Source organism: Rattus norvegicus, chromosome 16 (genome assembly GCF_021556685.1).
Source record: "Rattus norvegicus strain SHRSP/BbbUtx chromosome 16, alternate assembly SHRSP_T2T, whole genome shotgun sequence".
In the NCBI taxonomy this organism is placed as follows: Eukaryota; Metazoa; Chordata; class Mammalia; order Rodentia; family Muridae; genus Rattus; species Rattus norvegicus.
This window is the reverse complement of record NC_141549.1, coordinates 54,488,502-54,503,099: the sequence shown is the minus strand read 5'-3', so window position 1 is coordinate 54,503,099 and position 14,598 is coordinate 54,488,502. Positions and strand designations below refer to the sequence as shown.

General features: G+C 44.2%; 2 protein-coding genes across 3 annotated transcripts in view; one reads left to right on the top strand and one right to left on the bottom strand.

The window, feature by feature from the left end:
* Erich1 (glutamate-rich 1) overlaps window positions 1–14,598 on the bottom strand; it is a gene marked incomplete at its 5' end in the record, with an annotated part of 52,793,804 nt that overhangs the window by 29,161,264 nt on the left and 23,617,942 nt on the right.
* Window positions 13,127–14,598, top strand: part of Pdlim3 (PDZ and LIM domain 3) — a 31,189-nt gene continuing 29,717 nt past the window's right edge. For all 3 annotated transcript variants that reach the window (XM_087587322.1, NM_053650.2, XM_087587321.1), the window contains exon 1: window positions 13,127–13,315. In XM_087587322.1, coding sequence (XP_087443448.1) covers window positions 13,223–13,315 — 93 coding nt within the window. In that variant the 5' untranslated portion in view covers window positions 13,127–13,222. The remainder of the gene's footprint in view (window positions 13,316–14,598) is intronic.

Below are 14,598 nucleotides of genomic sequence, written 5' to 3'. Positions count from 1 at the left end.
TAAGAAATATTATAATGTTCAGACTAAAAGCCAAAATCAGGAAAAGAGATGTGAAGAAACTGTGAATGCTTGACAAGAAAGAAAGGTTTGGACACAGAGCTGGTCATGTCTTTATCAAAATGGTCCCTGGTGCTTGCTGACCCAAGCACCTGTTCAAGGTATGCTTGGCAACCCATCACATGATCAAGGTGTGCTTGGTGACTGATCACATGATCAAGGTGTGCTTGGTATCACATGTTCAAGAGGTCTGGAGTGCAAAACCACACTAAGATCTGAGCCTTGTCAAATTATAGTTATGTTGTTCACCAGAACAGAAGAAAGGAAAGGAATGAGAAGATCTGAATTCTAGAAAATCTTGCTTCAGTTTGAGTTTTTTTGATATTAAAAACCAAGTAGATACTTCAATATATGAACTTCAAATCCAAGTAAAAGGAAGGGAAAAAGGAAAAAAGAAGAGAAAGGAAGGTAAGAGAGGAAAGAAGAGAGGGGAGAAGAAAAGTGAGGAGAGAAGATGGTATGGGAACAGAAGGAAAAAGGGAAAGAGAAGAGAGGAGGGGGCAGAGGAGGGGAGAGGAGGGGAGGGGAGAAAAGAGGGGAGAAGAACAGAGGAGAGGAAAGGAGGAAAGAGGGGAAGAGAGAGGGGAGGGGAGAAGAAGAGAGGAGAGTATATGACAGGACAGGAGAACTTGATAAGAGAATTAAGCTATGTTGTCAAAGGGGAAAGACATGGATCTTCAAGAAACTGACAGTGAGAGTTCAAACCATGGTACGAATGTGGGAACAGATGACATTTGGGGCAGGGGACACAGGAGACCTAAGCCTCAGAGCCTTCACTGACTTTGACTGTAGTTCATACCATGAGTATCTAACATGTGTCTAAAACTCAGTAATGAGCAACAGAGAGAAGTTAGTCCCATCAACTATGACCAGGACATAAACCTAAAATGTTCATTTCCTGCCCTATGCCACCAAAAATCTGGAGCAATTATAGCTGAAGCTCTACCTTCCTTCCCTCCTAATGTGCCTGTGTCTCGTGAGAAGTATGGCATTTGCTCTGGGATAAGAATGCAACGTCTCCAGTGGAGTTTACATATGTACTGTGTAAAGTAATCATGAGATATTATACCTATTTTTCTTCTTCAGTTAAGGGACTTTTTCGAAAATAGAACCAGACACCACTCAGTATGAAACTAAGTTCTCTCTTGACTTAACTGACAGATCTAGTGCAGAACACACATGGTTGATTTGTTCGGAGGCTAATGTGGGTCTGGTGGTGACACAGGTGGAAAGGCTCAGGGAGTGAGCAGGCCAAGGGCTGTGACAGATGAAATGCTAGCATGTGTCGCTTGGTGACTAACCAAAGCCAGGCATGCAGCCATCTACAGCCAGAGCTCTCTGTAGAATTCCCCAGGAGTGCTGTCCACTCTGTTCTCATTTGAAATGTTTTTATAGCGATGATAAACGGACTCCAAATAGAAATGCTTCAGAACACATGGTCTCTGTTACTGAAGAGCAGATTCAGATGGGTTTCTGTTATGAATGTGCACCCTGGTTCTTCTGGTTGCCCTCTGGGGTCATGAAAAGCACACAAAGGAACATGGAGTCTGGAAGGCCCAGCAAGTGAAGCACCGTTCAATGAAAGATTAGGAATGTTCTAATTGTCTAAAACCCATTCTGGCAGGAATTCCCAGGCTCCTGCCCACAGAAAGCATAGGCTTCATTGAGGCTGATAACTCTACCTTCTTCCCTGGTGTAGTGGTTTGAATAGTTTTGGCCCCCATAGACTCATGTGTTTGGATGCTTGTTTCATAGGGAGTGACACTATTAGGAGGTCTTGGTGGAGTCGGTGTGGTGTTCTTGGAGGAACTGTGTCACTGTGAGGGCGGGCTTTGAGGTCTCCTATGCCGAAGCTACATCCAACATGGTATGAAGTCTCCTACTGCTGCCCGGGGATGTGCAAGATGTAGAGCTCTCAGCTCCTTCTCCAGAACTATGTCTGCCTGGATGCTGCCATACTTCCCACCACAATGATAATGAACAAACCTGTGAAACCCTAGCCAGCCCCCAAATAAATGTTTTCCTCTCTAAGACTTGCCTTGGTCATGGTGTCTCTTCAAGGCAATAAAACCCTAAGACACATGGGGAAAATAAAACTTCAATAGCCTTTCATGCATTCAAACACTTGCACCAACAGCTAGTGAAGGTTAGAGGAATCTAGGTTGGAAGATTGCTGGCTTCTGTGTCCACTGAAGACGAATCATGAAGAAGTCTCAGAAAGTGGATATGGCAGGCAGCAGCAGAGCCATGTTGAACTCCAACGGCCAGGATTCCGTGATCTTCCCGTGGTGCCTGCACCCTGGGATCATAATACCAGCCTTGCAGAATTGTTTTAAGAATTCGAAACAATGAGCATGGTAACTGCTTAGCACTTTGCCTAACATTTCCTGGTGTCCTCCTCATCAACTCTACCAGAACAGAACCAGAACTGATGCTCAGCGATACTAACCACAAATAATAAGCCTTTCTCAGGCTGCCCATGGCAGAAACTGATGCACTCTCTTTCAAAGTGAAATCCAACCTGAGGGTAATCCAGGAAAGACAAAAACAGAAATGCCCCTTGGAAATCTCTTTATGTGAGAAAATAGGCTAAAATTAATTTCTCTCTATTTTTCTCCCTTTCTTTCCTTCCCTCGGTCTCTTTCTCTATTTCTGTTATATCTCTCTTTGCTTCTCTCTCTCTCCCTCCCTCCCTCTCTGTCTCTCTCTCTCTCTGTCTGTGTGTGTGTGTGTGTGTGTGTGTGTGTGTGTGTGTGTGTGTGTGTGCATTTTGCAGACAGACAGACAGACAAACAGGCACACACACACACACACACACACACACACACACACACACACCCCTCCTCTTTCTTCACAGCTGTGCGTCAGGAAGAGCTGGTATTAACATGGCAGCCATTTCAGACCCAGGATCTGGTAGGCAGAAGAGGCCCCTGCTCACACCACAAAGCTCTAATTCAAGTCCCCCAAACCTTCTAACGACTCCCTTGACTGTTTCTAGTTAATTCAGAACAAACAGTGGAAAAACTCATCGACATTTCAGAGCAGACTACCCAATGAACTTGAGCTGAACCATCCCATGTCTTCGGAGTGAGAGAATGGACATGGGAATGGGGGAACAATAGAGGCTCCTGCCAGGACAGAGGGCAGACAAAGCAAGGAATTCAGTGTGCCTAATTCCCCAGGAGAGATTTCACAAGGGCCCAAATCTTCCAAAGCATGAAAATCACATGGGCTTTTACCAAAGAGGAAGTCAGACACAATGCGGGGAAGGGCTTGGGAGCATTGGCTGGATGCCCGGGACCTTGAATGTGTTGGTTTGTCCAGGCAGACCAGCAAGTACATGCAAATGCAGCCACAGAGCCAAGAGGAGCTGAGGGATGTGGAACCATCAACAATAGGCAGGCATAGTGGCAATTCTCAAGGAAGGTATTCCTTGGGAGCAGCCTATTGTTGAAGGAGAAAGGAAAGTATTGGCTTCCCAGTACAACAAATCTCAGATCCAAAAGCTGCTTCTACATAATCACTGACAGGCAGCTCAGGGCCCAGCCCTGCACTGTCGGTATGGGAGATTCTAAAGACCATAGCCCTTCCCTGAAATGCAGCGCGCATGTAAAAAACCACCCTCAGGAAAAGGCATCCTAGTATAAATATGTGCTTCTCAAAATCCAGATCCCTGTTTGGTTCACTGTTTAGTTTCCAGTGCCTACAGCCCATTGCTAGGTGCTTGACTAAATGGAAGGAAAGTTAAATTCAGAATAGTGTTATATAGAGACCATGTATAAGAGCTGAAGACTGAGTGGTACAATACCTCTCTGGCAGGTGTGAAGACCTCGATTTGATTCCCTAGCGTCACACAAGAAAAACAATAAAATAGAAGTTAAATAAGGAGAGAGATTAATTTAGAAACAGATGGCAGTCAATTGAGTTTTCCCAGAAAAAGTAAAAAGACAATAGACAAAAGAAAAGAGTCCAGAAACAAGAGACAGTATAAGACTGTGTGTGTGTGTGTGTGTGTGTGTGTGTGTGTGTGTGTGTGTGTGTGTACGTGTGTGAGAAAGTAGAATCCCATGTGTTGGTTTGAGTTACTGACTCTTAATGTGTGGTCTACAGACCACCCACAATGGATTTGGACTTTACAATTCAGTTCAAATCCCTTGAATGAAGAACCTAGAAATCTACATTTCTAATGAGCATCTAATCTGTTCTAACGCATATAAAAATTGAGCTGGCTGAGGGGGAAAGGCAAATTTAAACAAATGTCTATTCTTCCCTTAACCACAGACCCCAAGAAAAGCAGGTAGGGAGAAAGGTGAAGGTGAAAGGGAGCAGGGCATTAATCTGAGTCCTATATAGAGGCCCGTGGGGACAGAATCCAGTCCACTCCATGGCTAGTCTGTATCGTGACTGCTGTGCTGAGACATGAATGGCCGGTGTCAATGAAAGTCCCTCTGAACCCCATAGGAAGAACAACAATATCAACCAACCAGACCCCCCAGAGCTCCCAGGGACTAAACCACCAACCAAAGAGTACACATGGAGGGACCCATGGCTCCAGCCGCATATGTAGCAGAGGATGGCCTTATGTGGCATTAATTGGAGGAGAGGCCCTTGGTCCTGTGAAGGCTCCATGCCCTAGAGTAGGGGAATGCCAGGGCAGGGAAGTGGGTAGGGGAGCATCCTCATAGAATCAGGGGGAGGGGGGATGAGATAGGGGGTTTCCGGAGGGAAAACTGGGAAACAGGATAACATTTGAAATGTAAATACATAAAATATCCAATAAAAAAGATAGGGGAAAAAAGTAACTTTTATTTAAAGAAGAAGAAGAAGAGGAGAAGGAGGAGGAAGAGGAGGAGAGAGAAAGAAAGAAAGAAAGAAAGAAAGAAAGAAAGAAAGAAAGAAAGAAAGAAAGGAAGGAAGAAAGAAAGATCCTTTGAGCAATTGTTTAACAGTTTTTCTCTATCCTATGGGCAAGGAAACATTAGTGAGTTTCCTCATCAAGATAGGCTATCACAACCTCCCATGTACTTAGTGAGGAGGGAGAGAGGGAGGAGGGGGAGGGGGAGAGTCAGAGACAGATGGAGAGACAGAGGGAGAGGGAGAGACAGAGAGAGAGAGGGAAAGAGAGAGAGAGAGAGAGAGAGAGAGAGAGAGAGAGAGCCCTTTCTTTTGATCAGCATCCCCATCAGTGACTTTCCCAGGGCTGCCCTCCCTTTCCTGTCATTAATAAGCCATGAAGGACTTCTTACATTCACCTCTCCTTATAGCCTTCAAACCCTGGCAGACACTCCCCACCCCACCCCCATCCTCAGTGTTCTGTTAACATGGCTCTGAACCCTCCAGAAACTTCATAATCGCCAAGTCTGTCTGGCATCCTATGATGCCTGACTTCTCCCCCTGATCGTCCCCCCTCGCTTGCACTTTAAACCTGGTGTCAGAGGAACCTACCATTCACATTCCTCTCTTTTTCCTGTGCTTTAACTGCTTCTGTTTCTACTGCCTCTCATTTTTAAATCAATGGACATCTGTTCTCAACTTGCATACCTAATTTCTCTGAGCATGGTCATCCAGCATCTGCTACTGTCGTCTGGGTAAAATAATTACCCTAATATTTGGAAGCTTAAGAACGCCCATGTTGTTATGTTCTCACACACTGTGGGCCAAGAACCTGGAAAGGGAACAGTGAGAACCAGTCCTCTTTACTCAAAACATCTGAGCCTAAGCTGAGAGGACTCAAGGCTGGGGTGACTCACAGGCTAGAAGTGTGTGACAGACAAAATGTGTGCAAACCCAGATACTTGTATCTGGAAACCCTAACCTCACAATAGAGCCAGCGATACTGTGAAGTGGAGCCTTTGAGGGGAAATTGAGTTTGGATGGGTTTGCAGGTGGGGGCATCACACTGAGATTAGTGTTCCCTGAAAAAGTGGAAGAGCATGGAGCTGAAGGTACAAGATATGGCAAAAGGAAGCCATCTGCCAGCCAGGAGGGGTTACCTCAGCAGACACAAGATCTACCCGCACTTCGATCTTGGACTCCCGGGCAGCAGAAACTGGCATTTGTTATTTTGTTAGGCTCCCTGACAGTGGCGTTCTTGTCACAGCAGCCCAGATGGATTAAGACAGATTGGAGAGGGGAATCTTGACTGGTACACATTGCTAGTCTGGAGTGACTGGGACTTGGCTTAACATGTGACCTCTCCATGCAACCTAAGCTTTCCCAGTAGTGTACTAGCTTAGGACTTGAGGGGCAGGGTTTTATGACGAACAGGGCAGCAGCTGCGTGATGTTTTCTGACCTGGCCTCAGAAGTCACATGGTGTCATTGTAACCTGTGAGGGATGAGTCACACACACACATCTACGGGAGTTCAAAGTGAGGGGACACGTATGCCATCCCTTGAAATGAAGACAGTCAACTAATGTGCAACAGCTTTGTAAAGACATCTGACACCCATCGCCACAGACTATCCATAGCTTCAGGATGGTCAACTCAAGCCTGGCTCTAGACTTACACCTCTAACTGATTATCTTTATGATGCTTTGAAACAGGATATAATCATAGCACTTGGTAGGCTTGAGACACATCTGATACGTAGCAAGTCTAACGAACCCCACAATAACACTAGGTCAAAACTATTAGTATTACTATTTGAAAATACTAATAAATTACTTCAGTCAGCATATAATAGCTGTATGCATCTATAGGAGACTGTAACATATGCATGTATTCAACATAGAATGCTCAAAAAGAAGTAGCTAGCACACTGATCATCTCCAACACTCACTGTTTGCTTTGGAAGTACCAAACCCCTTTCATATAAGTAGCCACCCCACTGTATCACAGAATGCTAATCCTTCTTTCCTTCTCTGTTTCTTTGCTCCTTTGTTTCTTTTTGTTTTGTTTGTTTTTGCTTTTGCTTTTCACTCAATCACCATCTCCATTCCTCATTCCCATCTTCTCTACTTCCATGAGGTCAGCCTATATAGTTCCCACATCTGAGTGAGGACATGTGGAGACCTCTTATACACATCACCGAGGTTTTAAAAACCGATGTTAAACAATGCACGTTGAGGTCGACCAGGAAACACAATGGAGCTACTCTACAACCCAGGCCATCTGTCTCCAAATCAGCGTTTTAACCAGGAAACTACCTGGCACAGATCTTCCACAGGCATTTCAAAATCAGCACAATCAAAATAGAGTTTTAATCTGGCATTTTCCAGTTAAAGTAAAAACATCTTACTATAATTCTCTCATATTCTCTCCTGATGAAAAATTCTACCATTCATATAAAGTTCAAATGACAGGGTGAGAGCTGACCTCTCCAAATCTCCACACTTGATCTTGGCCAAAAGGCCGAGAAGCGATCTCTCCAAATCTCCATGGGAAATCTGCTCCCAGACTATGACAGTAGACCTTAAGGACTCCCACACGACATCCTAGGAACCCCATGAGCGTCTTCCCAGGCCTACTGTATTAAGTCTCATCTGGACTCCTGCTTCCTATTTCCTTCTATGATGATATTTACAAGCATAAAAACGGATCCTTGTGACACTGGCTAAAACTCTTAAAACTCTGATGGAATAAACTAAAAACTGTTACTGTGCCAGACAAAATCCCCTCTGATGTGGCCTCTAGAGACCCTGACTACCTGTGCTCTGCTCCTCACGTTTGTCAACCTCTAGCTATGACAAATTACTTGTGCCTTCCAACGTATACACTGTTTTCCTTCCTAATCCTGTCCCAGTTCAGCCACCTGAGAAACCATTACTTTTCAATTGATAGCTAGGCTGATGGTGGCAGGAAGGAGAAGGCTGCTGATACTCACCTCTTTTGAGATTGAGTAGAATATAACGGTATTAGGGCGTCAGATGTCAGGTAACCAGAGAACTCATGCTATATCCCGGTTGCTTTGCCTCTTGATGGTTAAAATACCTCTTTGTGTCTCCATAGCAACAGTTAGATGCTTCCCACCATGTCAGAAATTCAGATACCAGGGCGCTTTCATGATGGCTAGCCCTATTCATCAAAGAATATCTTGATAAGCAGAGAAAGAAAAAAATCACAGGGACATCTTGATCCTCATAGCATATATATTTAGCTATATTTAGCATATAGCATTTAGCATGGGATAAATGTTGTAGCCAAGGGACATGCTTAATGATGACATCAGAAGGAAGAGGGAACCATAGAAAATATTCTTAAAGCCAACACTACAGAACTCAATGGGCCAGTATCCCCTTTCAAGTTAGCCCCACTCATCTTTCTCTGGAATACTTCTCTTTTTGCTAAATAAAACTTCTGCTTATGCTTCCCATGTCTCTTGACTTACTAATTTCCTTGAAAAAGATGATAAGAACTTAGGAGAATTCTGGCATGGGGTAGAGGTGGCAATTGTAGGACTCAGGAGTCTGAGGCAAAGGCTGCACTCTACAGGGAGTGCTGGGTACATGTTTCAAAAAACTAAAAGACCCAAAAGAATAAGGCTTTGCTCAGTAGCATTGCCCACCTACATCCAACCTTACAAACTTCTTGACATCTTTCCCAAATACAGAGACATACAATTAAACAATCTGCAGAGACTAAGAGGTCTTAGAACACTCGGTCCCATATAAGATGTCTCCATGAAATCCCTCCCCATAGGGCTCACTGATCTATGCAGAAGAGGAAATATTGTAAAAGCCAGTAAGGATGGAGACAACAAGGAAACTGACTTCCAGACATACCAAGACTGATGCACATATGAACTCACAGAGACTGTGGCAGCATACACAGGTTTAAGCCAGATAGGACCTGAGCACTGAGAGGGGAAGTGGACGTAAGCTCACATCCCTTAGGAGCTATCTCCTATTGACAACCACCGGCAAAGGAAAAATCACTTTCCTCCCACAGAGTCTCACTGGGTGTGCAAACTACAGTTAAGGGCAGGTCCCATACCCAGCAGTAGATAGATGGCTAACACAAAACAAAATTCAATGGTATTTTTTAGGGTCTTGTTACATAATTCTTTGGACATTTTTTAAAGTCTTTCGGCTTATATATTACATTTTCTAATTTTGGTTGTTTTGTGGTGTGTGTGTGTGAGAGAGAGAGAGAGAGAGAGAGAGAGAGAGAGAGAGAGAGAGAGAGGGAGGAAGAGAGAGAGAGAGAAAGAGAGAGAGAGGCAGGCAGGCAGGCAGACAGACAGACAGACAGACAGACAGAGTATGTGTGTCTGGCTGTATGTTCTTGTGCTTTTTCTTTGGTTCTTTTTTTTTTTTTCTGTCCGTCCTATTCCAGTTTGTCTGACTGTTTAGTTGTCTGTTTTCTAGTGAAAGAAAGAACATATGGGTTTGGATTTGGGTGGTGGGGAGTTGGGAGAGAGGAAAACAGCTATCAGGGTTATATTGAAAATATTCTCAATAAAAATTAAAATTATAAATAAACAAATATGCTGTTCTGAGGTCTTCTTTTAAAAAAGAAAAAGAAAACAGAAAACAAACCTGTGAAAATGTAACTCATGTGCAGCTGCTGTCCCTTCCACCTTGACAGTCATCTCTGGGTGCCCTCCTGCTGACCGCACTGACACCGGATGTAAAGAGGCTACTCCGTTCAGGTTTTTCTTTCCCTACTCCAAAAACCCTTAGGAATCCATTGGGTGGTATACAATTGTTATATCAATGCTGCCTGTATTAACATCACAACTGCCTTTAAAAAATGTTTAATTTGTGGGGTGTGTGTGTGTGTGTGTGTGTGTGTGTGTGTGAGTGCACACGCGTGGCAAGGGCTGGCCCATGTTACACCTCCTGGCTGGGTTCTAGCTTGGGGTCTGAACACACATGTGCACTTTACACTGCATGTGCCCTATACCATGCAACACTATAAAGCCTGCGTGAGTGCCATGTTTTTACTCTGCATAGGCTTTTAGAGAAGCAGAACGGTTGATCCCAGAAAACAAATGCTGGCAATGTTTTTCTATCACCATTCTTATTCCGTCTCTACAAAACAGGGCTCTGCCGTTTGCTTTACAAAGGAGAAAACGGGGAATGAAAGTGAATGAAAGACCATGCAACTACGTCTTAGGATAATTGATTTGAAAATTGTGGTTCGAGCCACAGGCTTCAATGACACAAAATTATTAAGCGGCTTCTTTTGGCTTGGAACTAGCGCAGAATTTTCAAAACTTTCTGATGTGGCCCTAAACATGTTTGCATCATTCAATCCTACATATTCGTGGGAAGTGATATGCTAAGCACTCACAATTATAAAGGTAAGATAGAGCTCAGCTCTGAGAAGCAGACAGGTAGTCTGTGTTCATCAGTACCGAAAATTGAGGCAGAATTTAATGTTTATGTAAAAATAAGCAAGCATGCTCATTCATTAGTATATTAACTTGCTTTGCTACAAGAATATATGCATACCAAGGAATTTTAAAGTAGATTTCTTTATGATTTATTATTAATTATTTTTGGCTTATATACTTATATATGTGTGTATTTATGATGTATGTGTATATATGATATCTGTGTACTGGTAATTATTAAATCTGCTCTATGTTCCTACCAATGCGCAGACCTCCTCTATACCCACACAAATATTTTGGATTCATGAATGAAAAGACACACAAGCAACCTTTATATTTTAATATGCATTAACTAGCTCAGTGGCTCGGCCACTCCTGAACCTCCATGTAGATAAAACACTCCCCTCCTACATTCCTGAGTTAATACTTACTAAATCTATATTTTATCTTTGCTGCCCTGGACCTCACTAGGCAGCCCTCTGGGGCCACTTCCTCCTTTGAATCTACATTTCGGCTATATCTCCCTCCCGTACTTTCCCATCTCCTAAGTCCTTCTCATGACAGAATCCCTGTGTTTCTTGCTGGTAAAACCTAAAAGTCCTGCCTCTGTCTCCCTGACCAGCCATTGGCCGCTGGCAACTTTATTTCCCAATCAGAGTCAACTGGGGGCAGGGACCCTCAGCGAGGATGTGCGGGTTCCCGTGTGATTTGTGGAGCCAAATTAACACAAATAGCATTATTACCAATCCCCAGTGTATATGTATGTATGTATGGTATGTGTATGTGTATATATGTAGGTATGGTATATATATGTATATATATAGGTATGTATATCCAGGTTCCTATAAAATTTCCTGAATAAATACAAGTCATTAATGGGAAAAGTTGAAGAAGCTCTGATCTAATGGCACCAGATATTTGGTACAAAGATTAAAAAGAATAGTGGAGCCAACCTGACCTAGAAGCCAGCTCACGAACTAGTTTAAAATAATTGGTGGTGACAATTACACATCTCACTCTTTTTGCAATGGTTATGCGTGTGCAAACATCTGTGTGTGTGACTGTGCATGCGGGTGTATGTGGGCACACACACACACACACACACACACACACACCCTTGTGTGGAGGGACGTATACAACAACCTAGCCAGTGACTGACAGAGAAAATGTGTTCTGCACTCAGACACCCCTCCGAGGCAGACAAAAATCAACAGAATATGTTATGTTTATTTTACTGATAATTCAACATAGGTGGGACACTGGAAAATACCCAGAACTGGAAAAATGGCCTTTCCCCTGAGACCTGGACAGCCCAGCACAGTGGGTGGAGTGATGCCATTCCTGGCTCTGGGTGGACTGAGGCCATTCCAGTCCTGCACTTTCCCAGACTGATTCCTTCCATTTACAGATTCTTGAATCTCTTTTGTCTTCTCTCCAAGCACATCCAATGCAATGTTGCAACTGGCTCTCCTGGGCCGGGATGGCCCTACGCTATTGCACATTAAGTCCAAGAGCTTCCTCCTCCGGTCTTTAGGCGTTTCATACTTCTCTTTCCACATCCTTGCCTCTCTTCTTGGGAATCAGAGCGTCCTGACCCATGGCACCACATACACTTGATTCTGCACTACATCTAAACCAGGATGCTACTCAGACGCCCCTGACCTCTACTCCTGTACCAAGCAGACGCAGGAGTTGAGCCAACCTGGATTGTTTATTTTACTTCACCATTCGTTAGCTATGGGATCTTATGTGAGCTCTTGCAAATCAGAGAAGCTATTCCCTCACCTGAGAAAGGACTCTAGCCATAGCAACCTGCTGGGCTGGTGCAAACGCAATAAGCCACAGGTAAAGCAGTCATTACCTCACCTGGACCACAGAGGTGATCGACAAATAGTCATCTCCTTGGTGACCTACTGCCATTTCCATCAATCCGAGGGGCCTCTGGGTCCCATTTATTCTCGCTCCCATAGACGCCTTCATTTTGGCTGCAGCACCCAGGCGGAGAAGCTTCAACTCCTAGATCATTCGGATACTTGCCTCTGTGTATCAGTCGTGTCCAACATGCAGAGCCTAAGCAGTATGCTGCCACCTGTGGCTGGAATAGTTATGAATGTAGCCCGAACTTAAAATGAAAACTTACTTAAATATTGACGGGTAAGCAGGGCAAGAAAAGGGGTGATTCCGAGCATAAACTTCACATATAACAAAGTCATTTCTATATCACAAAGACACACCTGGTTGGGAACATATATTTTAATTATAGAAATACTTGAAATTTTTTTATGCTATGCGGGGCGCTGTGCAGAAACATTTCATTTTATTGCCACCCAAATTCCCCCAATACTCCTACAAGTACAATAATTACTCCTGTTTTACAGCTGATATAAATGAAGACTTTAACTTGACCAAAGCTAGATAGGGGAACACGTTAACGCGCTCAAAACTGCTCAGTTCCTAAGTGCCTGGATGTGCTTGGGTTTTATTTTAATTGAAAGCGTAGAGGCTGTGGTGTGATTGCTTTTAACTTCCCAGTAAAGTGCACTGCTGAGCGAGTAGACGATAAACAGGAGGACAGGTGTTACTTAAGGGAAAGAGGGAAGCTGTAACCCGAAGCCTCCTTGGGCGGGGAGAGGTCTGGGCGACTGCACCCAGCTGGGAGCTCCTCAAGCCAGGCGCTGTCTCTCACTTCCAAAGTTGGAGCTCTCCTTGGTGGGAGGGGGTGGGGAGGAGGGGAGGCCAGTGACGTCACTCCGCAGCAGGGATAAAACTCCCGGACAGCATTCTCAGCTAGGTTGCAGCCCCCGGGAACTAAGTGGGTTGTCCGGGTTCCGAGACTAGCGCTCTGCAGAGACACCGATCGCTGGACCCTCTCACAGGAAGGCGTCATGCCCCAAAACGTAGTTCTCCCGGGCCCTGCGCCCTGGGGCTTCAGACTCTCAGGAGGCATAGACTTCAACCAGCCTTTGGTCATCACCAGGGTAGGTGTTTTCCATTCTGATTTTTTGGTACATGTCACCTGGGTCTGAGAGAGTGGCCCTGGAGTTAAAAGAGAGTAACCAAGAAGCCCAGGGAGGGAGGCAGGATGGTGCACTGGCAGGGCCTGAGAGAGCTTCTGGGCTCCCAGTGGACTTCAGCAACAAGCAGGAAGGGTGCAAAGCAGTTTTGAGATTTAACCAAGGCGGCTCACAAACTCTGCCTCCCTTTTCCTTGATCCCCAGCCACATTTCCCAGAGAGGTCAACTGGCAGTGCGGATTCCTGGGCTCAGAGGAGGGCTTCAGAGCTGAGGGGTGCTTTGGCTTTTCCCTATCCCCTTTCCTTTCATATCAAACAGATACGGGGAGTAAGAAAGAGGTATCACTCTCTCAGTTATTTGGTGGCGCTAAACTTGCATGTGAGCAGTTTTCTTACCTGGATGAGAACTTTAGCGGGGTACTGTTCGCAGGGCACAACTTGAACTGGCCAAGTTGGAACCTCTCATATCAGCCAGACAGGGAAAATATCACTAATGTGTATTCCTCCGTTTCCAGGCATTTTGGATAAATATTTTTCCAAAGCTGGGAACTTGGCTGAGGAAACATTACCTATAATTCAAACGACAAAGAAAACCTGGGCAATAGTTTGTCTGATAGAACGAAACCACTCAGTCTAATAACCTTGAGAAATAAGACCTGAGAGGCAAAAACTGAACTGCCTTATTCCAAGGTTATCTAAAGCAAACCCATCAAGACGGAGGGTGCAAAAATGAAGCCCAGGGATCCTTTTCTGTCAACAAATTTCTCGACTAATTGTAAAGCATCTAGTTGGTAACTCCCCCAACTTTTGAAAGCAATCTCTCCAGTGACTCATGCAAGCCATTCTAAACGTGAAAGGCACAAGCTTTTAAATATTATAATTTTATGTTGTAAACGTTATGCTTTTCTTACTGCTCATGCTATAGTTTATGAGTACATGCTCTATAACCCGATCATTCACGGATCTTGAATAGGGCAACGTACGTGCATTAATATTATTTGTGAAGCTCTATGCTTTTTAAAAACCCCAAAGCATGTATCACAGGGATGCATACAATGGCCCATTTCGAGCTTTGTTTTACATTTTTCAAAAACATGTAAACACATCTGACATGTGTTTTTATATGAGACATTAAAACATACCCCCAGAAATGCTCTTAAGTAAATTAAGCAGAAAATGCTTCCGTGATGTGGGCCAAGCAATTCCTTTTATAGATTTACCAAAGAAAACAGTTTCCACTGTCTCTAA